Genomic DNA, 24,761 nt, shown 5'->3' with positions numbered 1-24,761 from the left:
AGATGCGATCTCAGAACCAGGGAACAAAATCTTTCGAAGAGTCTGGAGCACTGGGGAATTACCGGTACCGGAAGACTGAAAAAAGAGCTGATGTGGCTCCAAAAAGAGGGGAAAAAACACAAGACTCGGGAAACTACAGACCAATCTGCTTGACCAGGGGTTTGGACCACAAGGTCTCTTCCGTGATATAAATCAGATTTTACCAGACAAGAAAGGACATACTGTATGTTAATTTGGGTTTTAGTTATATGGAATATTATAGTACTTATCTGTATTGTAAGCAGCAGGAAATTTTTAGGTTACTCGGGACATCCAGAACTTTTCTCTCCTCTTGATTCACCCTGATTCATGTAGTTCATATATTTGCCTCTAAGGAAGTATTGGTTTCACTTCAGATATATAATTTATGTACACATAGTTTCAGTTATATATGATGGTATCCGTGTACATTATTTGTGTTATATGTATATTCTTCTTCTGATGAAACCGTGTAAATCCACCTTGTGTTTACATATAGCAAAATGCAACTATTTTAATTACAGCAATATAGGAACAAATGCTTTTTTATACTATATATATATATATATATATATATATATATATATATATATATATATATATATATATATATATATATATATATATATATGTGTGTGTGTGTGTGTGTGTGTAAATTTTCTCTTATTTTCTAGAATTTTAAACTTGCAGCACTAATGAACTGGAGTCTTCAGTCCACTCTTGCTGCATATACCCCATTTCACCTATTGTGTAATCACAGGCTTACGTTTAATATAAAGAATAATCCGGCTGAAGTGGTTTTAAGTGGCATTAATATCTCCTCATAAAATTGAAGTATATACTTACATCTCCCACTATAATCAATGGCACTTAAAAGCCCATTCATTGGAACTTTACCAGTCTTCTTAAATTATCTGCTTTGTCCTTTTATCCCTAGTTTTTAACCAATTAATGTTCAATTCCTACCTTCCATTCAAAACACAATTTTTCATCAAAAATGTTATCCATTTAAGTCTATCTCATTTCCAAAATGACGTATTAATCCATTTAAGCTACAACTAAACCTGAATTTATCAGACTGTTTTATTTATGCATACTCTTATGGGGAATTTTCTTCCTAGAAGGCCTTCCTAAAACCATAGTATCACCAAGAACAAGATGATTGGTTAGAGGGTGCAATGCCCACATTTGATCCTAGCAAACTGGAAAAAAAATAGGTGCAAGAGCATCAATGTTTGTCTTCATTTTATTCAAGAGGTGTGCATTATTAGCCCCCAACATCACTCCAAGATCTTACCATTAAAAATCAACAACAACAAGACTGACCTTCATCAGTGTAATTTTCACCTACTTTTTGGGTGGCCTTCTGAAATTTCAAAGTCTTCTGGCCCATAAATATTGCCTATAAATATTGTCCAACATGCACCCAGAAGAGACTCCAGGTTTCCTTGTGGCCTAGACGGCCTTCAATTTGTTTAAGGAGGCTGCTAAGGAAGGCAATGCTTCACTGTCAGAAATGTCACTGTCCTATTGAACAGCTGAAAAGCACAGAAAAAGAAGGTAGATGACTCTCTTATGGGAATCTGGATCCTATCTAGTCAATTCCCTGTCATAAGCTTAATTTATCTAAACCAGGGGTAGGCAACCTTGGTTCTTTTATGACTTGTGGACTTCAACTCCCAGAATTCCGGAGTCAGCATGACTGATTCAGGATTTCTGGGTACTGAAGTCCACAAGTCATAAAAGATTCAAGGTTGCCTACCCCTGACCTAAACCTTCCTCCGGTTTACTGCAATGAGGCACATTTAAGTTTCTCTCCTCCAAGAGTCTTTTATCACCCATCACCAAAGGAAATTTGCAGTTTAACATATGGTCTGGCATTTACTTTCATCATCGCTCCTATCTGGGATGGTTGTCCTGTTCCACCAAGTGTGTAGCATTGGGAGGGATGAACATGGAGCAGTAAGGGAGGAAAGGGACACCCGCCTAGTCAGCCAGATCATCCCTAGTGATCAGTGGGGTGAGATGTGACAGCCAGATCGCCCTGATATTCCATTTACTTCAATCTATCTATAAACTCTTTCTGTTGCATGGCTGGATAAAAATATACTATCTCTGGAAGTGTAAAGTCTATCTGTCTGTCCATCCAGTACAGTATGATGTAGTGTATATCCATTATGTGACATCAGTGATGTAATCCTTCTGCAGACTTGGGAACAAATGAAAAAAAATTGTTCCAGGGTAACAGGTATGCAATTTGCTATTTGTAGTTCTATATTGGCTCTTAATAAAGGGTAAACTACATGTTATATATTGAAGTGTGACCAAAAAAAATAATAAACTTATTGTTTGTATATCAGTGGAAAGCTTTAATGGAAAGCATTCTTGGCAGGAAGAAATATATACCTGGATATCTAGACAGGGGAAGAACCACATGAGAAAACAGCCAGCAGGAAAAATAAAGTTTCTCTGCATTCCAGTCTTTTGTTTCTCCATGTTTTAAAATGCTGGCATTTGGTGAAATTTATTGCTTCTGAAGAAAAGTCCAGTTTTGACTCACTACTGTCAGTGTCACAAAAATATCCAACTCTTACAACCAAATCTACTTCTTTCGTATCAGTCTATTTCAATTATACAAATGCTGTACAAAGTGGTTTTCTTACAAATGATGCAACAAACATTTCTCTCAAGAACTAATCTGCCAATATAAGAGATACCTGCATCTAAGGCTAGAAAATATTAAAGAATCCAGTCTTTTTATTCTATAAAAAATTCCTATGACAAGTATTGCTTCTATTCATTCTCAGGAGATGCAATTACCAATATTTGTTTGTTGGCTTAACCACAGTTGTAAACCACATACCAGCAGCTTTTCAAACAATAATGAAAGCAAGCTGCCTTAAAAATACTGCCCTTGCATTTTACAGAGCAAAGCAATGTTGTATCAAAAGATCTGGACTGAAATTTCTTTGCAGTGGCTAGATCCCAACCTGCTCTCTTCATTTGCAGAAACAAAAATCTCTTTATTGGGAGAAGGAGAGGGGGGAAACCGCTAGAGAAACGTTAAACCGAGGGACCTTTTAATGAGCCGAGATGGTAGGAGTAAAATACATATAGTAGGGTCCAGAAGATACTGACGTGAATAACACCCATTTCAGTAAGAGTTGGCAATATGAAAAACAGTAATCTGTGTAGATGGAGCTTCTCCCTCTAGTAAAGCTAGTGAGAAGTTGTAGCTCTATCTACAGTAACCACAAATAATATACAGTACTGTACTGTACTGCAATGTAGTGCCCCCACCTTAAAACAGACATTACCCTACACAAGGAAACAGAAAGTGTGAATTTTGGGATATTCTAAGTTTGCTGAACAGCAATGAAGTAAAGTAACATCTCAGACAAAGACCACCCTTCATTTAACTCTATCTCCAGTTGCGGAAGAGCAGAGCTAGAAACAAGGTTTTCACTTTAGGAAAATAACATAATCAGATGTTTATGCTGTGATCAGTACATGTACACTTTTTACTGCTGATCATTCATAGATTTGTAAAAAAAAACATGGAGTCTAGATTTGAGATCTGCCCATCCTGCGGCATTGTTAGGGTTACTTTTTAAACGTGTTTCCAAATTATAGTGGACCAGTAATTTTTCATCACAAAAATTGTGGGTTTTTTGAAAAAAAAAAATCAGTACCAGAAATACCAGAAATAGTAAAATGAAGAGTTCTGTCCCTTAATACCAAGAATAAAAACATTTTATGAAGAAGCTGCCCTTTTTGCTTTTGAACATTTAGACTTCCATATTTTTTCAACTGCAATTATTCTCTGTACAGGTAAGGCAGTGGGGAAGTGTTGCTCTTTTATAAGAAAATGTGCAGGCCACTAGGAGCTCTGCTGCATAGACAGACAGAGAGATCCTGAGCAGGTGGCAAATAAATGTTGCCATTCATTTCCAGCAGCATTATTCTATCTGCTGGAATGATCAGTTCCTGAATGCATTGTGCTTGACACAGTACTGCAGTAGTTGCTTTTGTGCACACATGAGAATGAAATACAACAACACAAAATGGAATGTGCCTTCGGTGGAAAGAATTCATTGGCACCTTGGAGACCCAGTCATGTAATACATACAATTAAGTGCAGCACAAGTGATTTGTAAGGATCGTTCATTGATGTTTGGAAACTCTTTCTAAATGTGCACTTACGTGTGTATTATCTCTACATTACTTTGTGGCTAGTTTTCTATATGTGTCTTCTTTGACAAGCACCAGTGCACTTTTTGCTCCATAAAGTTACTGGGGTGAAACAAGCATATTCACAATTAAACTCGCAATTCTTCTAAATAACAATAGAAATTATTTCCTGCCTGTAGAAGTTAAGACTTCGCTTAGCTCCAGTTTGAAAAATGAAGCATGATATTTAGGATGAAATTGAAAAAAGTGCAATTATTTAAATGGAATTAATCAAATTGGATTCACCCGATTGTCAAACACATCCAAGGCAGTGATATTTTTTAGTTTGTTCAGCCCCAAAGTAGAAATAGGAAAAAAAGAATAAAATAGCAAATTTGAAATAGGCTGCTTTGACAGCATTATCCTGAGATAAGAATGCTTTTATAGCTATAAAAATAGAAAGTGTAAAAAGATACAAAAAAGCTACTGAAATTTTAAAAAGTAATTACACTTGCTGTTCTGGAAACTAAAGAAGAGATAAGGCAGCCCAAGCTGTTTTATGGTGTGGGTTGCAAAGTGACAGAAAGCCTAGTGGAACATCCTGACCAAAAGATGGGGGTGTCAGACTAGGACGAACCTGACCTGGGAGCAAAATGAAGCTGAAAGCTTCTTTTGGTGATATATTACAAAAAGCTTCTACTCATTTTCCAACATCAGCATCAGTTATTATATTCTGAAATAGAAGGAAGATGTTATCTAGATCTCCAGTGGGCCTGAAGAGTTATGCCAATGAGTGATCACCCTGTCTCTTCAATGCATCCCTTCTGAAATGTGCCATATCTGATTCAAGTTGCTGATTTACTAGAAAAAAAATCCCAAATATTCACCCATTTCTGTTTCAACTATTTTAAAGCTAACCCTCGTGCCTTAAGAATGGCAGCCTGATGTCACCACAGTGAACAAAGTCTGAAATGAGTTTGATTACGTGGACGTAAATAAGCCAAGGGACCCAGAGACAGACAAAGTGGTTGCAAACATGCCTAGGGCTACAGATCTGCTATCTTAGTCTGAGGTCAGCAGCCATGAACACAAAGCGTATTATTGTGTTTTCCAAGTAACACATGGCTGTTGTATCTTCGAGACAGTCTCCTTCCCACTAGCAGTGAATTCTTCAGAGAGGAAAGGAGGGACCCACAGTAGAAGATTCTTGAATATAGGTTGAGTTGTCTCAGCTAACCAGGTAACTGTGCATTTCCCTGGAACTAATGCTCAGAACCATGCCTGAGAGATTGCCTATGGAACAAACAAACAAAGCACCAAGATTAGCAAATTATATAGGGCATTGAAAATAACCCCCCCTTTTTATTCAAGGAACAATTCTGCCACAGTGGAAGGGTGTGGAAGTGGTGCGGCAGATCTGAGGTGTAATGCCGAAAATGTTGGCCATTGTCGAATCCTCATGAATTCCTACAACTCTAAGCCAAAAGACAACCTTCAGATTCAAGCAGAGTTAGGTGAGAAAGGAGGACGGCCCCACGGGCTCCCTTCAACGTACACTGACCTGGGACTGGACACTGACTGCCATCAGCAATAAGGGAACTCTGTAGCTGTTCAAGTTTCCACCTCTCCCAGAAGGAGTCACTGCAAGGTAATGGTGTGGAGGAGGAGTCCCAAGGTGGGGATGGCGATAAAGTAGGCAACATAAAATATACAAAAGAAACAGAAATGGATGGGTGAGCTGAGGAATATGCCATATATTTTTTTCAAAAATATGAAAACAGAAAATTCAATTTGCTTCATTATATTATGAACAGAAAAATAACATCAATAACTTCAGTGAAACAGGGGTGACAAAAGGGCCTTTCAAATTTAAATGACCTTCTCACAAATATTTAAAATTCTAGTAAGAAGAGGTAGAGAAAAATTTTCTATTGTTAAGAAATCCTAAAATAAAAAGTTCATTTGCATGCAGTCTACCTTCACAATATCCTCTGCATTAGACCAGACTTCCTCAAATCATGATCCTCTTCTGAACTCTGGACTAATTTCCAGAACTTTCCAAGCAGTATGGCCACTGCTGACACTTCTGGAAGTTACAATCCAGACATTTATAAAGTGCCCTGCATAGGGAAAGGCAAGGTTGTGCTGGGCTAAGAGTAATCCAGATCAGCCCTTAAGTTTTATAGTGATGAGTGAGAATTTGAAGCCATGTTTTCCTGGCTCTAATTTGAAATGCAGTCAGGTATAGTGGCACTTTATCATCCACTATGGAACATTAGAGTTGTTCCATTTATGCTTGACTGTCCCTAAACTGAATCAGAGCATATCACAGGAATGAGTGCAAAAACATATTGGTAGGTTTGGATAGAGAATGCACATCAAAGTTGTAATAGGTTCCAGTTAGCAATATGAAGAGATGATAGAAATGAAGAGGGGGGAAAAATATTCTGGAATGGCTCTTTTATCAAAAAAAAAATATGATTCATCTGGCAATACAAACATAATGAATCTCTCTTCAAAATTATTTTTACCCTGAGCAAAACAGGAAATTGAGAATCCAAGGCAATTAGGAAATTATTTCATCCTTTTCAATACATTCCAGACCCAAGCATTTTTGGTATCGCTTACTAACTTCAGTAATTTTCTTCAATATTTTGTTAAAAAATATCTATTATTAAAAATCAAAACATACATCACTGATCCAGCGATGCGTTGCTGCTACTCCATGCTACTTCAATGTAACGTAACTTCTTCATACGGTTAGAATGTTTTTCGACTGTAGTTATTATTCTATTTTATTCCCAAAAACTTATTCTAGGATTTCTGGGATGTTATTACATTTCTCCTCAATCTTTAGTTGGTGATACCCAAAATTTGGAGACGCAAAAAGCCATTTTACATTCCCTTACCTACCGGTATTACACTATTATCTTTCCTTCCTCTCCCTTCTACCCACCCACTCCTGCCTCCCAGCATGAAAAAGTTATCAGAATCCAACTGAATATCTTAGCTAACAATCCAGCTGCATCTTATCAGTGAGCCAGGTTAGACAAGCAGCAAGAGGGGTGGAGCACCCAAAAGGTCAAGATGGCAACAGCTACTGCTTCAACTCCTATGCATGTGTTGGGGCTTCACTTACATCATGGAGCCTGCCATCTTCCCTTTTTGAGACATCCCTACAGATAAATTGTAAATCAATAGGAGAGGTTTGTTTTCCATGCTATGCCTCTCCTGCCACTGCTTCCATTCAACTCTCTGCTTCAAACTCATTCTGTGGTAAAATAATCCCATACTAAACTACTAAAACCATAGGACATAATTGGCCAGGCATCAGCAACCTTTTCAGGCACTGGACAGATGACCTTAAAAACATAAAAAAGGAGAGGAAAAAAATGCAGAATTTGTGCGGTCTCCCTCTCAAATGTTGTGAGGGGTTAGTATTTTATGTGATTTCGGGCATCTTTTGTCAATGCTGTTCAATTTAATTTTCAGGAACCAGGATCACGGTATTGATCCATGTCCACGGAAGTATCTTACATAAAAGTATCTGAGGTTTATGAAGCAGTTAGGCCACTTTATGAGAGGCGTTGGGAATATAAGGAGAATTGCCCTATCATTTAAAACAGAAAGGAGAACCTGTGTGCCCCAGAGATGCTGCTGAATTATACTGCCTAGCAGTCCAACCAGTACACCCAATAGTAAGGGATTCTCCTTACACACACACACACACACACACACACACACACACACTATTTATTATGCTGTCAGAAGATTTTTTTTAATATGCCTGCTTCAATGAGTTAATGTACAGGGAGTGCAGAATTATTAGGCAAGTTGTATTTTTGAGGATTAATTTTATTATTGAACAACAACCATGTTCTCAATGAACCCAAAAAACTCATTAATATCAAAGCTGAATATTTTTGGAAGTAGTTTTTAGTTTGTTTTTAGTTATAGCTATTTTAGGGGGATATCTGTGTGTGCAGGTGACTATTACTGTGCATAATTATTAGGCAACTTAACAAAAAACAAATATATACCCATTTCAATTATTTATTTTTACCAGTGAAACCAATATAACATCTCAACATTCACAAATATACATTTCTGACATTCAAAAACATAACAAAAACAAATCAGTGACCAATATAGCCACCTTTCTTTGCAAGGACACTCAAAAGCCTGCCATCCATGGATTCTGTCAGTGTTTTGATCTGTTCACCATCAACATTGCGTGCAGCAGCAACCACAGCCTCCCAGACACTGTTCAGAGAGGTGTACTGTTTTCCCTCCTTGTAAATCTCACATTTGATGATGGACCACAGGTTCTCAATGGGGTTCAGATCAGGTGAACAAGGAGGCCATGTCATTAGATTTCCTTCTTTTATACCCTTTCTTGCCAGCCACGCTGTGGAGTACTTGGACGCGTGTGATGGAGCATTGTCCTGCATGAAAATCATGTTTTTCTTGAAGGATGCAGACTTCTTCCTGTACCACTGCTTGAAGAAGGTGTCTTCCAGAAACTGGCAGTAGGACTGGGAGTTGAGCTTGACTCCATCCTCAACCCGAAAAGGCCCCACAAGCTCATCTTTGATGATACCAGCCCAAACCAGTACTCCACCTCCACCTTGCTGGCGTCTGAGTCGGACTGGAGCTCTCTGCCCTTTACCAATCCAGCCACGGGCCCATCCATCTGGCCCATCAAGACTCACTCTCATTTCATCAGTCCATAAAACCTTAGAAAAATCAGTCTTGAGATATTTCTTGGCCCAGTCTTGACGTTTCAGCTTGTGTGTCTTGTTCAGTGGTGGTCGTCTTTCAGCCTTTCTTACCTTGGCCATGTCTCCGAGTATTGCACACCTTGTGCTTTTGGGCACTCCAGTGATGTTGCAGCTCTGAAATATGGCCAAACTGGTGGCAAGTGGCATCTTGGCAGCTGCACGCTTGACTTTTCTCAGTTCATGGGCAGTTATTTTGCGCCTTGGTTTCTCCACACGCTTCTTGCGACCCTGTTGACTATTTTGAATGAAACGCTTGATTGTTCGATGATCACGCTTCAGAAGCTTTGCAATTTTAAGAGTGCTGCATCCCTCTGCAAGATATCTCACTATTTTTGACTTTTCTGAGCCTGTCAAGTCCTTCTTTTGACCCATTTTGCCAAAGGAAAGGAAGTTGCCTAATAATTATGCACACCTGATACAGGGTGTTGATGTCATTAGACCACACCCCTTCTCATTACAGAGATGCACATCACCTAATATGCTTAATTGGTAGTAGGCTTTCGAGCCTATACAGCTTGGAGTAAGACAACATGCATAAAGAGGATGATGTGGTCAAAATACTCATTTGCCTAATAATTCTGCACTCCCTGTATATATTTAAAACATTTAACACCAACAAATTTGAGTCTTGAATATTCTTTTAGTCCTGTAAATTACTTCAGCATAAGATACATTTTTCTTAAAAAATCTCCAATAACACTCTCACATGGCAGCGTGCTTTACAGTAATCATCATAATCATTAGCATTTTCTCTCTGTTTGTTTTTTCCAGGAAGCACCTGGATCTTAAACATATTGTCAGTGGTCTGACATGACTGTAAAAGATTTTGTGGAAGCTGAAATAAGATGGTATGGGATCATCTTGAATACCAACTAGATTCATACATTGTTTTAATAAAGAAATTATATTTACCTCTTGCATTTCCCAGTGTTTGACAATCAAGATCGTCATCAATGAATTCCTCCCCCTGAATATTTTGTGTATCCTCTCTGTGGTTTACAGGGCTGGTCATCTCTTGTTCTTTTTCGTTTTGCATCTGAGCATAGACATTTCTCCCTGGTAATTTCCTTAAGAACATAAGATAGTTTTTTAATATTGTAATGCGTGGGTGTCGAACTCGCCACATCACGTGACATGTCACGACGTATCGCAACTTCTTTTACATTGCCGGGGCTGGGGTGGGCGCGGCCTCCGTATGATGCAACCGGCCCGCAGGCCGTCAGTTGTTGTAATGCATTGCTTTGATCTACCAAGAGTGACCCATAGGTGGAAGCATCCATTGCAAATATGATTGTCATTTAGACTTCACTGAGCTACTATGAAATCCTTTTTGATGTTGTGCAAATATCCCAAACAAATCTATGGCCTCAAGACTCAGATAATTATCTTGGAATTTTTATGTGTTGCTCAATGCTCTGCATTTACCTTATTACACAGGAACTTAAGAGTTTTCAAGCACACAATGCAGCATCTTTGGGGCAGGTTCAACAAGAGCTCACAATTCCTCTGGATTCCATAGTTATACTATACATAGTTATACTAACTATACTAAAAAAAACAAGCTATCTTTTGCAATAGAGATTATGATATTTTTTCATAAAAATGCAAGAATTTTTATTCTTTTTGCTATTTTTCATAATTTTACTTAGATTATAAATAAAATAATGTTTTGTGTTTTTTAAAAAATACAGTAATAACTTTTGCATTTTTTTCCATAAAAAATACAAGAAGCAATGGGTGGAAGCTCGTTAAAGAAAGATCCAACCTGGAACTAACTGACAGCTAATGAACGACCCTCAGAATGCCAATAATCAGATGACTGCAAAGAATAGAAATCTTTCCATTCCCTACCAGTCAGTGAAACCTAAAGAAGCTTCTTGGGTGAGAAGTGAAATGTTTTCAAAGAAAAAAAACCAAGAAACTCCAGTTGCCTTTTGGAAAAAAAACACCTTTGGGACAACAGTGACCTGGATGATTGAGAATCTCCATAGACATGATGTCCACAACCTTACATCATAATTGAATACAGCAATTCACTAGTAGAAAAAAAGTTCAGTAGAGATAACAGAGGTAACTGCTGCCACATTCATGAATTCCCACAGTAATCTTTGAACAATGTAAGTCACCAAATGGGAAAGGAAACATTTTAAGAATTGTTAAATTTAGTAAAGTATATGTTTAGCTTCAAAACACTTTCCTATATTGGAGTCCAATGGACTATTGCTCATTAATGACAGATAAAGGATGCTTGAAGATAAAGGACTCTTGTTGCTATAAAAAAATGTATAGAGCTACTCGACTTTGTAACATGGAAACACATGGCAAAATGAAAACATTCGCTGCTTTAATTAAATGAATTCAGTGAAAACATTCTATTCATTCATGTAGAATAGATTTAAATATTCTTATCATCTGACCATGCCCTCACACCATATTTACCCAAAAGGAAGATGGCCCTGAATTTTTTTTAAAAAAGAAAGTTATAAACATATCAGAAAATACAGTTATTTCATCCAATCCCCATCTGTTATTTTCTGTTTTTGCTGGAAGGAATAGGTATGTATGGAAATGTATATATATACTTACCTAATTCTGAGTGCAAGAGAATAGTTAGCATATTAATCAATTACGGATCAATTAATTTTATAGAAAGAGTACCTTAAAGTACAAGCACCAAAGGCAAAGCAAAACCACTCCCAAAACTATTGGCAAGGAAACTGCATTTAATCACTAGCAATTATTATTTTTCATCCTGCGTATCCCATCCCAGACCAAGACAATTATACACACATAAATAGACACACAGAGAGAAGAAGTCTGTCGCATGCACACATTTAGGGAGAGATGGAAATATCCAAGATTTGTTTCAGTTGGAATTGGCAGGGCAGGAAAGCTGCGAAAAGCAGTAAAAAAAAACATTTTTAACTACATTTTTTTTTATTCTTTCTTTTGGGAAAGGAGAGTTGTAAATTCATGGTTATTTTCCTTTTGGGTAAATAAAATGAATATGACAAATAATAAATAATAGTGAAATAATATAAAAAATAAATTAATCGTCCTCAGACTGCAGATATAAAGTATATGATCACTTACCTTTTGAATTTGTAAAGGATTATGGCTCCTATAACCACAAGTGAAATGACAAAAAGAGCCATTATCATCCAATACCCATTGCCTCCTCTGATGCTCTGAGAATCTGAAATTAAAGTTAAACTCTGGTAAGTGGAATCTTTAGCAGAATCATTTTCTGATCCATCCTAAAACATTTATCTGTTCAAACTGCAACTTGCACTAGAGTACACTTTTTTTCCCCCCACAGTGATGCAGCAATGAAATCAGCCTTCACTCCCTGTGTACTCTCCAAATGTGTTGGATTTCAGAATATTTTGCCTTAAGATGTTAGGAATTTAAATTCAACACCTTCAGGGCATCAACCTGAGTCTTGCTTTCATGTTCGCCTCCTATTTCCTTCCAGTTCCTTGACTCTGTTAAAATATATCTTAATTTTAATTACCTGGGCGACCAGTTTCATAATATAGCCCTTCAGTTTCCAAGTTTAGTTAAAAAAATAAAATAAAATAAAATAAATAACACAGGGCAAAAGCTGACTATTGTCACAGAATAATTCTGAATTATCTACCATCAATATTAGTGTAAGGGACGTGGTGGCTCAGTGGGTTAGGACGCTGAGCTTGTTGATCAGAAAGTCGGCAGTTTGGCGGGTCGAATCCCGAGTGCCACGTAACAGAGTGAGCGCCTGTTACTCGTCCCAGCTTCTGCCAACCTAGCAGTTCGAAAGCACGTAAAAATGCAAGTAGAAAAATAGGGACCACTCCGGTGGGAAGGTAACAGCGTTCCGTGCGCCTTTGGCGTCTAGTCATGCCGGCCACATGACCACGGAGATGTCCTCGGACAAGCGCTGGCTCTTTGGCTTTGAAACGGAGATGAGCACCGGCCCCTAGAGTCGGAAATGACTAGCACACATGTGCGGGGGAACCTTTACCTTTACCTTTTTTAATATTAGTGTAGTTTAAATATTAGAAAAATATTTTCTCTGGGGAAAACTCTACTACTGTGATTGTCTAAAAAGAGAGGAAGGGAGGGGAAAGAGGAGAGAGGAGAGGGGTAAGGGGAGAGATAGCTTACCTGAATCAGAACTACCTAATACCACAAGGACCCATTTTCCTCCTCTCATGAAGAAACTGATGTTTTGGGCATTCAGAGATTGCTTAATAACAGCTAACCGCTGGAAATAACAATAATAATAAAGTCATACAAAACAACAAATCAGTGTATTTCTGCTGTTAAGTTTCAGTAACTTCAGAATAAGGAAGAAATGATGAGATGGAATTGGCTTCATACATCCTAAAAAACAGGAAATTATAAAGGATGCAACTTATGCAGACAATGAAATGGAACCTTTGCTTCTAAACTATTAACTGCTTCTATGTGCAAGTTGATTAGCTCCCAGCGTAAGGCCAAGAAAAAGGTTACTGGAAGAGTGACACTTTCATGCTTATCTATCCCTGCCTTTATTTCAACTTTTCTATTGGAATTCCACATAATAAATTGTAATACCTCCAGATTAAGGTATGTTGAAATTAGCCAAAAAGAGAGGATAATGTTTTTGTATACAAATCCAGCCACTTGGGTAATCCATGTTTCACCTGTCTAAAAATAAGACAAAAGACATCCTAAGGCAAATTTGGATGCTATTTGTACCAGGGCAGAATGTCTAAGGGCATATAATGTTACCCTGTTTCATTGTATCTTTTCTAAGACTACATTTTGTAAGAAATGAGATAATAGCCTAGTAGTCACATGAATCTAAACCCAATTCTTAGTGTGTCATTACAGCCTACTCAGGCAACAGTTTGCTACAAGATGTCTACAGCATAGGATGCCCAGAGGAACTAATGACTTTTTTTATAGTACTGTAGTCCACTGTGATGAAGTATATGAAACCCTCGCCTTTTGCACAATTCATCACTCAGACCCACTGAAAGAGCCCTCATACTATGTTGATGAACATGAATGATCTCTTAGAGCATGGGTGCCAAACCCGATCACGTCACGTGATGTATCATGACATATCGCAATGTTTTTTTTGCCTTTGTGGAGCCAGGGTGGGCGTGGCCTGTGCGTGATGCATCTGGTCCACGGGGCCGCCAGTTTTGACACCTCAGTCATGGAATGACAGCTTCACCACCGTAGTGTTAACTAAAGCGAGGACCAGGAATCTCCACCTGATAGCTGACATGGTTCTCAAGATTTCTGCATCCTGTCTCTAGGAGTTGAGGAAAAGGCCACTTCCCATTTGTAATTTCTATTCCTCTCCAGTTCAATATTTTTCTTAGTTAAAGAAAGTAAGCTATCCCTTGTTTCTGTTGTCTTCTGAGTGAACGAAGGAATAATTTTTTTGGCTCACAGGAAAGCCAGAAAACAAAGATTCTCTTGTGTCTCAAAAGGCAGCTCATTATCTCTCCAAAAAAACAACAACAACTATGTATGTAGAGAATGGGACAGTGTCTTCTGAGTCTCCCTCTCAAATCCTGTTTGCTGCAATTTGTGGGAACAATTTTGTCAGATTAAAACTTACCACCACCCTACAACAAGAGAATGATTTCCCATTAATTTCACTAAGAATGAGATGCAGGCAGGGATGACTCATCACAGATTAATATACATTAGCCGAGTACCTTATCATTAAATACATTTTTCTTTCCTTCAGGATGGTTTGTAGACCGAAGCACATAAAAGTCAGCAGTGGTGGGTAGCCCAGGTTTTATCACTGTCATAAGACTTTCTTCAGGTAAGCATGTTTCCTAAAAGGAGAAAAAACATTGGATCTCCATGACCTCCTTCAACTAGAGATGGCTTTGAATCTGATGTATTTTTGAGTGTTTTAGTCAGATATACAGTAAGCACAGAAACCGCATCATGTCTGACATTATTTAGTCACACTAGAAACACTTTTTCAGAAGGGGGAAGAGATGTTAATAAAATAACCCAAAATTTGAGATGCTTATAAAAATATTTTTCCAACAATTTACACATTAAATCCAACTATTTTAAGAGTTTCCCATACGTTTCGTTTGGCGATGTCAGATTTTAGGCTACTTCTAATTAGGACAAGGAAAATATTTAAAAACAGGTTCTCTGCCAACACAGAGGAGAAGATACAAAGACCTCTCTTTGACTTATTAAAACAGCCATTATCTTTTTCAAGGGACATGCAGTTGCTTCCAGCTGTCTACCCTTGTGTATACTTCAGTTCTCTTGTTTCCCAGCTGCTTTAATGATACAAAGAGAGTCCTTCATGAACTTTCCAGCATGTTGCACAGCATTTTTAGAAGAATTTCCTCAGCCTTATGTGCTGCCTAATAAATCCCACCTCCCCCATCCAAATTTCAATATCCAATATAATTTAGACAAAACCCAAATTAAAAATATCAACCCAATTTTAATATGGACATACTTACACCTTCTAAAATTAAGAGCAAAAATATGCATCCTGTGGGTTACTTTTCTAAAACTAAAGCTGATGGCCTTTTTCTCTAAATGTTCTACAGTTTAAGGAACAAAGTCTTGATTTTTAAAAAAATAAAGCAGTAGCAAGAAATATTCCAATATATACTTATCAAAAGTAATGTACTAAAGAACAATCGACCTCTGCCGCAATGGAAACTTTAATTACTTTAAATTTGCTAGTTTACAATCTGAGGAGTTATCCATAACCAAACAGAGTACCTGGGCAATCCGTTGCGTTACCACATGACCAACATCCTCCCGCCAAGCAGGTATGTTTGGATTGTATAAATCTAGATGTTCAGAAAACCTTAATGGAAGTACTTGATAATGATCTGGGAATATAAAGAAATAAATAATTGAAAAAAAGCCTTCTAAAAATAGCAATTCTAAAACAACTGAAAGTACTCTATAAATGTAATTATGCATGTGTATTAAACAAGTATCCTGAAGTTATAACTTGTTATATTACAACAACAAGTAACATAACTATAAATCATGGGAGGAATAGAATTAACCAGATATCAGCAAGTGCTCCAATTTGCATTTTCACAGCAATTGCAATGGCTGTGATATCCAGTAGATTGTAAACTTAACTCTAAACTCACAATACCTACTACAGGATGATAACAACATATGATTACTAAATATCATTAAAAGGATGGTGCCTCACCCAAAACCTGAATAATCTTGGAATCTTGGAGCATAGAATTTCCACAAGAAGCTTGAACTGTAACTCTGACTTTGCCTGCTTCAGCAAAACTGGTTACCAAGAAATTTTCCAGTGAAAGAACTGGCTAAAGAAAATAAGTGACAGAGAGAAAATAAATGTAAACCAAAAACTTCCCCACTGTGAATATTCATCTTTAAATTTGGGGTGTTTAAAATGTTTGCCAACAGTAATGTCTTTTTTCCTTAATTTGGAAATTCACTAAAATATCACAGGGAACACATGTGAACATAGTCCTTAGAATATTTATTCTGTGTAGCAAAAACAGGGTCACCAGCAGGTAACCACCATGAATTGCTCTGCTGCATGTATCAATTGTTAGTGTTAATGGAAAAAGCAACCCTTTCCATCACAAAAACAAAAACTAATGAAGTAAAAATAACAACAAGGCTGATAAATATTAAATATTGATATATCTCAATGGGCAGTGGTGCGATTTAAATACCTGAACGAGTTCTCTATGTGGACGCCGCTTCCAGAAGTCCGTTCTGGGACTGGGAGGCCTCTCCCCCAGCCTCCGAGGGTCAGAATGGCCCACCAAAAGTGCGTAGATGCACTTCTGGTTGGCCATTCTAGGCCTTAGAGGCCTGCCCCGGGCCTCTGAGGCTCAGAACGGACTTCTGGAACTGGCATCCACACACTTCCGGTGGGTTGTTCTGGGTCTGGGAGGCCTACCCCCAGGCCTTCGAGGCTCAGAAAAGACTTCCGGAAATGGCCTCCATGTGCTTCTGGCGGTTCGTTCTGGGCCCGGGAGGCCTCCCCCGGGCCTCCAAGGCTCAGAATAGACTTCCAGAAATGGTGTCCACACACTTCTGGTGGTCTGTTCTGGGCCTTGTGAAAAATGGCTAGGGCTTTAGCCAATTCGCCGGTCAACAAAAAATTAGTTCCCTGTTCTCCCAAACCAGTGTGAACTGTCTGAATCCCACCATTGTCAATGGGCTTCAATTATGCAAATACTCATTAGACACACAAATAATTTCTCTTAGCAATGAATAATAAAGATTGTTCCAATATGTCAACAACTAAGGTGAAGGATTCAAAGTCAGGAGGCTTCATTTCTAGTTACCTCTGAACAAGAATTTTAGATTTTATTTTGTCAAAGTCCCCCCCACACACACACACATTTATTTATTTATTTATTCAGTTTGCTACCTGCCACAAATAATTTACTTGGTAGTTTTCATCAATGAAACATAAAAAAATAAAATCTTCATGGTAAAAATTGTAATTACAAAATCATAAATCCCAGTTATTCATCTCAGATATCATACATCACTATCATGCCTCTAGAAGTGGTTTCTTTTTAATAGTTTTTGAGAGGCAAAAAATCACTCAACAGATGCACAGGTCCCATTTAAGTTTGCAACTGTGACACAACTTACAAAGTACAGGTGTTTTGTTTGATCTGGCCTATTAATGTGTACCTTAGTAGACACATGTCCTCGTGAACATGCAGACATTCCCTCATCTATCCACTTTTTCTAAATGGTAGCAGGAATGTTACCCGTAGATATTTTCAATGAAGGAAAGGGGGAATCCATGAAACCTTCATTTTCTTTACAGCAAAAAGGATTTAAAATTGATGAAAATCCCCACATTTTAGTACTGTCTACTACAGAACAGAGGACTATTGATTCCAAGTATGTGAAAAATAAAACATTATACAATATTATTATCAGCAATATTATTATTGTATTATCATGAATGCAAAATAAAATATTGAATTATAATACAATTCATGGTTTCATTTAAACGAAAATAATGCATTTTCATAACCCTCATTTACATTTACAAGCTTCGACCCTTCAGTTTTTCAAAACTGGAAAAAAAATCCTGCAAAAACTCTTTCCTTTTTTTTTTCTTTTTCTCTCTTCCTTCCCCCTTTTTAAAATTGATGACCGGATGCTTTGCTTGGCCGAGCCCCAAACCTACTTGGTTCCAATGAATCCCTTTGGTTTCAACATTTCTAAGAGTTCTGAGAAGGGGAGATGGCTGCTTGCCCTGGCTCCCAAACACACGTAGTTTTAAAACAAAGAAGCAAATAGAAGCAGGAAGCATATAACATGATAAAAACTAATTTCAACTGAAAGAAAGTAACTGAATCTCAAAGACTCCTATTTGAATTGTCTACAGTTTTTCACTGTGGTAGATGAAGGGCATGGAAGTGTCTGATAATGACACAGATGTCCTAATATTGATTTTTCTTTGGCAACAGAATCACACACAAGAAATTAAGAAATTCCTGCATTAATCTAGTTGTCAGAGACTATGCAGTGGAACTTTTGATCTGGACTTAAATCCCAATCAAAAATCAGTAGGTGTCTAGTTAATTTCAGAATTTCTACTCCATAGTCTCTGACAACTAGATTAATACAGGAGTTTCTTAATTTCTCTCACAGTTTCTAAATCTTCTAAAGTCTCTAAATCCTTCTATTAAATATTATATTCCTCACATAAGTATGTACATTATGATTTTTTTTTCACAAGGCATGATACTTTTTGTTCAGAAGTTTCTTGCATTGAAGCTTTTTTTTTCCACATGTTGTTGTTAGTTGCGAAGTCGTGTCCGACCCATCGCGACCCTATGGACAATGTTCCTCCAGGCCTTCCTGTCCTCTACCATCTTCTGGAGTCCATTTAAGCTCACGCCTACTGCTTCAGTGACTCCATCCAGCCACCTCATTCTCTGTTGTCCCCTTCTTCTATTGCCCTCAATCTTTCCCAGCATTAGGCTCTTCTCCAGTGAGTCCTTCCTTCTCATTAGGTGGCCAAAGTATTTGAGTTTTAGCTTCAGGATCTGGCCTTCTAAAGAGCAGTCAGGGTTGATCTCCTCTAGGACTGACTGGTTTGATCACCTTGCAGTCCAAGGAACTCGCAGGAGTTTTCTCCAGCACCATAGTTCAAAGGCTTCAATTCTTTGGCGCTCAGCCTTTCTTATGGTCCAGCTTTCACTGCCATACATTGCAACTGGGAAGACCATAGCCTTGACTATACGCACTTTTGTTGACAGGGTGATGTCTCTGCTTTTTAGTGTGCTGTCTAGATTTGCCATGGCTTTCCTCCCAAGGAGCAAGCGTCTTTTAATTTCTTGGCTACAGTCCCCATCTGCAGTGATCTTGGAGCCCAGGAAAATAAAATCTGTCACTACCTCCATTTCTTCCCCATCTATTTGCCAGGAATTGAGAGGGCCGGATGCCATGAACTTGGTTTTCTTAATGTTTAGTTTCAACCCAACTTTTGCACTCTCCTTCTTCACTCGCAACAAGAGGCTCTTTAGTTCCTCTTCACTTTCTGCCATTAGATGAAGGACTTTCTGCCTTCACATGAAGGACTCTCAATTCAAGATTAGATGCCCTGTGTGGTCTTATCAATTACCACAGTTTCTTTTCAGTCTCCATGTAGTAGCAATTCAGGAACATTTTCCTTTAAAAATTCTAAAATGAACTAGACGCCTATTGAACCACCATGTTTGCAAACATTAATTGAGAGTTATAGGCTTGTTGGTGTGATGTTGCTAAACAAACCTGCCATAATCATAGTTCATATGGGGCACTGTTATTGTGAGTGGTTAAACTATCTGATAGTCACACTTACATGAGTGAAAGTGCTGCTATTAGTTCCATTTAATGGGACTGAGGATTGGGAGTAACACTATTTCTAACAGGACAACCTTCACTATTGACTATTAAAGTAACTCCCCATATCAAGAGGGGGAGTTATGGATAGTGAACAAAAAGATCTCATGCACTCAGGAGTACAGTCTGAACTGCTAACAAAAACACAACCTAAGCCTGCAACACATAGTGCTATGGGGTTTCTGCATTAGAGAGCTGTTATAGAAGTCAGCTTGAAATTGATTGACACAATCCAAGTCTCCCTCCTTTATTTGACCTGCTCATCCCTAGCAGTTCACACCTTTTTTTACAGGTGGTCTGCATTTGAGGTTTAAATGCCGGAAAGGAAGAAACAGTCTACAGTTGTTGTGGTAGAGACCCTGGTAGACAAAGAAGTGGGGAGCTGGCTAGAGAGTAACAGAAGGCAAACACTGGACTTTCCAAAAGTGTAGAGAACTTTCTAAAGTTTATTCTCTCCACTACCTTGACTATTTTTGGGGCCCGGTTTGAAAACAATAACCACCTCTTTAGCGCTTCAGTAGTTCAAACCTAAGTCCCACTCAGAACAAAATACCTAACGGTAAACTGTTCTTTGCAGTGGCATTTTGCAGCTTGCTATGTTGCTTTCACACCAACAGTCTCAATCACGCTCTGGGTGCATAAGCAGCTCCTTACTTAAATATGAGCCAGCAGTGTGCTGCAGCTGCCAAAAAAGCTCATGAAATCTTAGGTTGCATCAACAGAGGGATAGTTTCAAGATCACATGACATGTTAGTGATGCTTTATACTGCATGGGTGAGATCACACTTGGAATACGACATCCAATTCTGGTCACCACGATACAGAAAAGATGTTGAAACTCTAGAAAGAGTGCAGAGAGGAGCAACAAAGATGATTAAGGGAATGGAGGCTAAACCAGATGATTAACGACTGAAGGAACTAGGTATGTCTACTCTAATGAAGAGAAGGACTAGGGGGGGTGATAGGATAGCAGCCTTCCAGGACTTGAGGGGTTGTCACACACAAGAGGGAGTCAACGTATTCTCCAAACACCTAAGAGCAGGACAAGTAGTCACAGGTGGAAGATCATTGAAGAAAGATCCAACCTAAGGAGAACTAAGGAGAAATTTCCTGACAATGAGAACAATTAATCAGGCTTGCCTCCAGAGGTTGTGGGTGCTCCATCACTGGACGTTCTCCAGAAGAGACAGGACAGCTATTTGTCTGGAATTATATGGGATCTCCCGCTAAGGGCAGGGGGTTGGAGTGAGTGCAAGATGGCCACTCAAAGAACCTCAGTTAGCAATTTGTTCTTCTCACTGAGATTGCAGTGTGCTAAAGTGAATACGGGGGAGGTACAGTATGTCAAACCTTCAAAAAATCTAACAATAAAACTATACTTTTGTAAGAAAATAAAACTAGCTGTTTTAGGATACGAAGATGACTATAAAATTGATAAATAAATGCATAGATACATATTGAAATTAGCATAAAAAGATTCAAATGCTGGGAAAAGGACAGTAATAATTATTCAATACCTGAATATTGTTTCCAATCCACCAGTAAAAAAGTGTAAAGTTAGAGTTCCTTGGCAGGATAATGGCTGTCAAATTCACCTCCTGGTTTCTCCCAACAGCAGGAACTACTTCAAGATGTAAAGCCTGCAGTGGAGCTGGAAAGAGTCCCAACTGTTAATTAAAAAGCCATTAATTTATCAAACATCTTGTACTTTCAAATATATATTCCAAAGAATGCACAAGAGTGCTCAGGGACATCTTTTAAACTTTTCAAGCAAATTCAAGAGAACCTTACTTCCTCAGGGACCGAACTAAAACCATCATTTCCTTATATCAAATTTTATTGCTCAATAGAAGATTAACGATAGTAATTCTCACTGCAAATTAAATTGTCCTTAAGTATTTAAACTTAAATTTTAATTAAGGTACTTTTTAAAAAGCTGCATTTATTTTATTTGGAAGACTTAAATAAATATTGTATTTATATTCCTTCCGAATCAGAAAGGGGAAACCTGAAGCTGATGGGTTGTGTATATATATATTTAAAAAGGTAAAGGTTCCCCCGCACATGCATGCTAGTCGTTTCCGACTCTAGGGGCCGGTGCTCATCTCCGTTTCAAAGCCAAAGAGCCAGCGCTTGTCCGAGGATGTCTCCGTGGTCATGTGGCCGGCATGACTAGACGCCAAAGGCGCACGGAACGCTGTTACCTTCCCACCGGAGTGGTCCCTATTTTTCTACTTGCATTTTTATGTGCTTTCGAACTGCTAGGTTGGCAGAAGCTGGGACGAGTAACAGGTGCTCACTCTGTTACGCGGCACTCGGGATTCGACCCGCCAAACTGCCGACCATCTGATCAACAAGCTCAACGTCCTAACCCACTGAAGCAAATAGGAAGAGTGAGATTTTCAGTTAGGGAAAAGCAGAGTTTCCAAACACTGGGAACAAGGGAATCTGAAACCTCTGAACTTGTCTGACCAAGTCTAGGGAAAGTCTTATGTTTGCATTATTTACACTCAGGGTGATGCCGCCTTCTGATGGGCAGAATTTATTAGTTACAAGTTGCATGAGCGACAGGGACTATTTTTTCCAATACTGTTGCAAGGTGCACGTGACCTGTGGACCATGAGTCTGAGACACTGATCCTGCAGTTCTTCAGGGGAGTTTCCCTGTACATTAAAGCTAATTTCATATGAATGATGTCCTGTACTGTGTAGCGCTTGTTTTTCCTCAATTCAATTGTTACTCATTGTTGACAACGCATTCATTAGAAAAGTATACTACATATTTGTCACAAAGGGCTCTAAGTGCAGGATCGACAGATGTTAGAACAACTATAAATGCTTTCTACCTACAGCTTTGCGAATCTCAGGTTTTAGAGGCTTCCATTTTCAAATAATTTTCTCCCATGGAATTCCATCAACTATATGTAAACAATCACATATGTCTACCGTGTTTCCCCGAAAATAAGACCTAACCGGAAAATAAGCCATAGCGTGATTTTTCAGGATGCTCGTAATATAAGCCCTACCCCCAAAATAAGCCCCAGTTCAGATTGTCAAGACAGATGGATGCATTTAGTAATGCGTCTTTTGGAACCAAAAATTAATATAAGACCCAGTCTTATTTTCAGATAAACACCCTGCACAGCGATGAATATAATCAATAAAAGGCTTCCTACCAACTTCTTTGCTGGGACTGTGTTTTTTCTTTCCCTTTTCTCCTTTTCTCAGTACCATTTACGTTCTTCTTCCAAAAGAAGCTGACAGATTTTATCCCTCTATTTATCCACAAATCAAAAGCTGAATCTATTCATAGTTATATATATTGCAACATTAAATAATCAGTATTTAATTGTGTTTCAAAGTTGTAATTACTGAAAACAGCAATCAAAGCAGGATTACCGTGTTTTCCCAAAAATAAATCCTGGTGTTATTTATTTTTTTGCCTCCAAAAGAGGCACCAGGTCTTATTTTCAGGGATGTCTTTTCCACAGTGTCACCTTGCGGCGGGGGTACCGACAGCCCCGTCCAGCTGGCCCACTTCTTCTGTGGCCAAAGGAAATGCCTCTGCAGCTGAGAATGGAGCTTTGGATTGACGTGCATGGTGCCCCCTGGCCTGTATTTCACCATCAGAGGCATTCCAGAAAGGCCTCTGCAGCCGAGAAACGAGCTACGGATTAAATCTGTAGCTCGGTTCTCAGCTGCAGAGGCCTTTCTGGAAGGCCTCTGAGGGCGAAATGCAGGCCAGGGGGAAAATGGAGCTGCATTTTCAGCTGCAGAGGCATTTCCTGAAGGCATCTGACGGCAAAATGCAGGCTGGGGGGCGCCACAGAAGAAGTGGGCCGTCAAGGTGAGGCAGTTGTTGATTCATGGGAGGCCTGGCTGCAACAGTAAGCAGGTGCGATGCCCAAGGGGCAGCTCCACCACCACCCCACCCCTACCCTAGCTTGATTTTTAGGTGTGCATCTTGCCCCAAAACTAGGGTAAGTCTTACTTTCGGGGAAACACGGTAGCAATCCTGAGAGAAAATAGTGTTGGTTGTGTGTCATAAGACAGGTCAGATGTCAGCTACACCAGAGGTCCCCAACCTTTTGGGCACCAGGGGCTGGTTTAATGGAGAGAGGTTTTTTCACAGAGCAGAGGGTGTGTGGTTTTGTGTGCTGCCTGCATCTCATGGATGGGGCTTTGCTTGTTTGTGTGGACTGGTTGCTGGCATGCTGCAGCCCGGTATTGGTCCATGGACCGGGGGTTGTGGACAGCTGAGCTACACTGCCTTCAAAACTAAATTTAGGCAGAACCCTGTAATATATCCCTGATATCAATATATAAAAGGAAACTGAACAAATTTCAGTTTAGTGGGAAAGGAAGCTTTTCCCAACTTGATCAGACAAATTCATGGATCTGTAAGCTGCATTTTTCACTTAAAGAAAAAACTTATCTCCAGATTTCATGCATTTTTTAATTTTTCACTTCTGATGATTCAGCTGTACCCAAAAGTGAGAGCAGAGTTTCTGCTCTACTTGTTTTGTGTGCCAGCACAAAATGTCATATGCAAAAGATAGCAAATGCAAAAAGCAATGAGGCATCACATGGATTGGTGTTCCATTTTTCATCTTGAAGGCTACCTTACTTCCTTTATGACTAGGGTGAGCATTTATCTAAGCAAGATACTAAATCAACTTTCAGGGTTGTACTACACTGACAATATACTGGATAGAACCAGAATACATGTATGGACATAACCTAAATATATTTTTCAATTTAGTTTATAGCCAAAGTGCATTCAAAATGCATCCCTCCCGTTTCTCAACATAGAAAGTTTGGTACTGATAACAATAGCTGTCAAATGAATAAACTTAAGATCAGAAAGTCATTTCTACTCTAAAGGGAGAAAATCCAACAT

At 38.7% G+C, this 24,761-nt stretch overlaps 2 protein-coding genes across 2 annotated transcripts in view; both read right to left on the bottom strand.

The window, feature by feature from the left end:
• The window catches only part of KIAA0232, a 237,712-nt gene that overhangs the window by 6,672 nt on the left and 206,279 nt on the right, over positions 1-24,761 (bottom strand). The gene's annotated exons all lie outside the window — the stretch shown is intronic.
• The window catches only part of SORCS2 (sortilin related VPS10 domain containing receptor 2), a gene marked incomplete at its 5' end in the record, with an annotated part of 122,366 nt that continues 99,977 nt past the window's right edge, over positions 2,373-24,761 (bottom strand). The window contains 9 exons of the mRNA XM_081325247.1: positions 2,373-5,481; positions 5,750-5,829; positions 9,882-10,036; positions 12,063-12,165; positions 13,116-13,215; positions 14,669-14,794; positions 15,720-15,832; positions 16,171-16,294; positions 21,380-21,513. Of these exons, the coding sequence (XP_081181373.1) occupies positions 5,458-5,481; positions 5,750-5,829; positions 9,882-10,036; positions 12,063-12,165; positions 13,116-13,215; positions 14,669-14,794; positions 15,720-15,832; positions 16,171-16,294; positions 21,380-21,513 (959 nt within the window). The 3' untranslated portion in view covers positions 2,373-5,457. The remainder of the gene's footprint in view (positions 5,482-5,749; positions 5,830-9,881; positions 10,037-12,062; positions 12,166-13,115; positions 13,216-14,668; positions 14,795-15,719; positions 15,833-16,170; positions 16,295-21,379; positions 21,514-24,761) is intronic.

Source organism: Vipera berus (genome assembly GCF_964194415.1).
Source record: "Vipera berus genome assembly, chromosome: 3".
NCBI classification, from domain to species: Eukaryota; Metazoa; Chordata; class Lepidosauria; order Squamata; family Viperidae; genus Vipera; species Vipera berus.
Note: the sequence above shows the minus strand (reverse complement) of the source record. Positions and strands in the feature narration are given on the sequence as shown.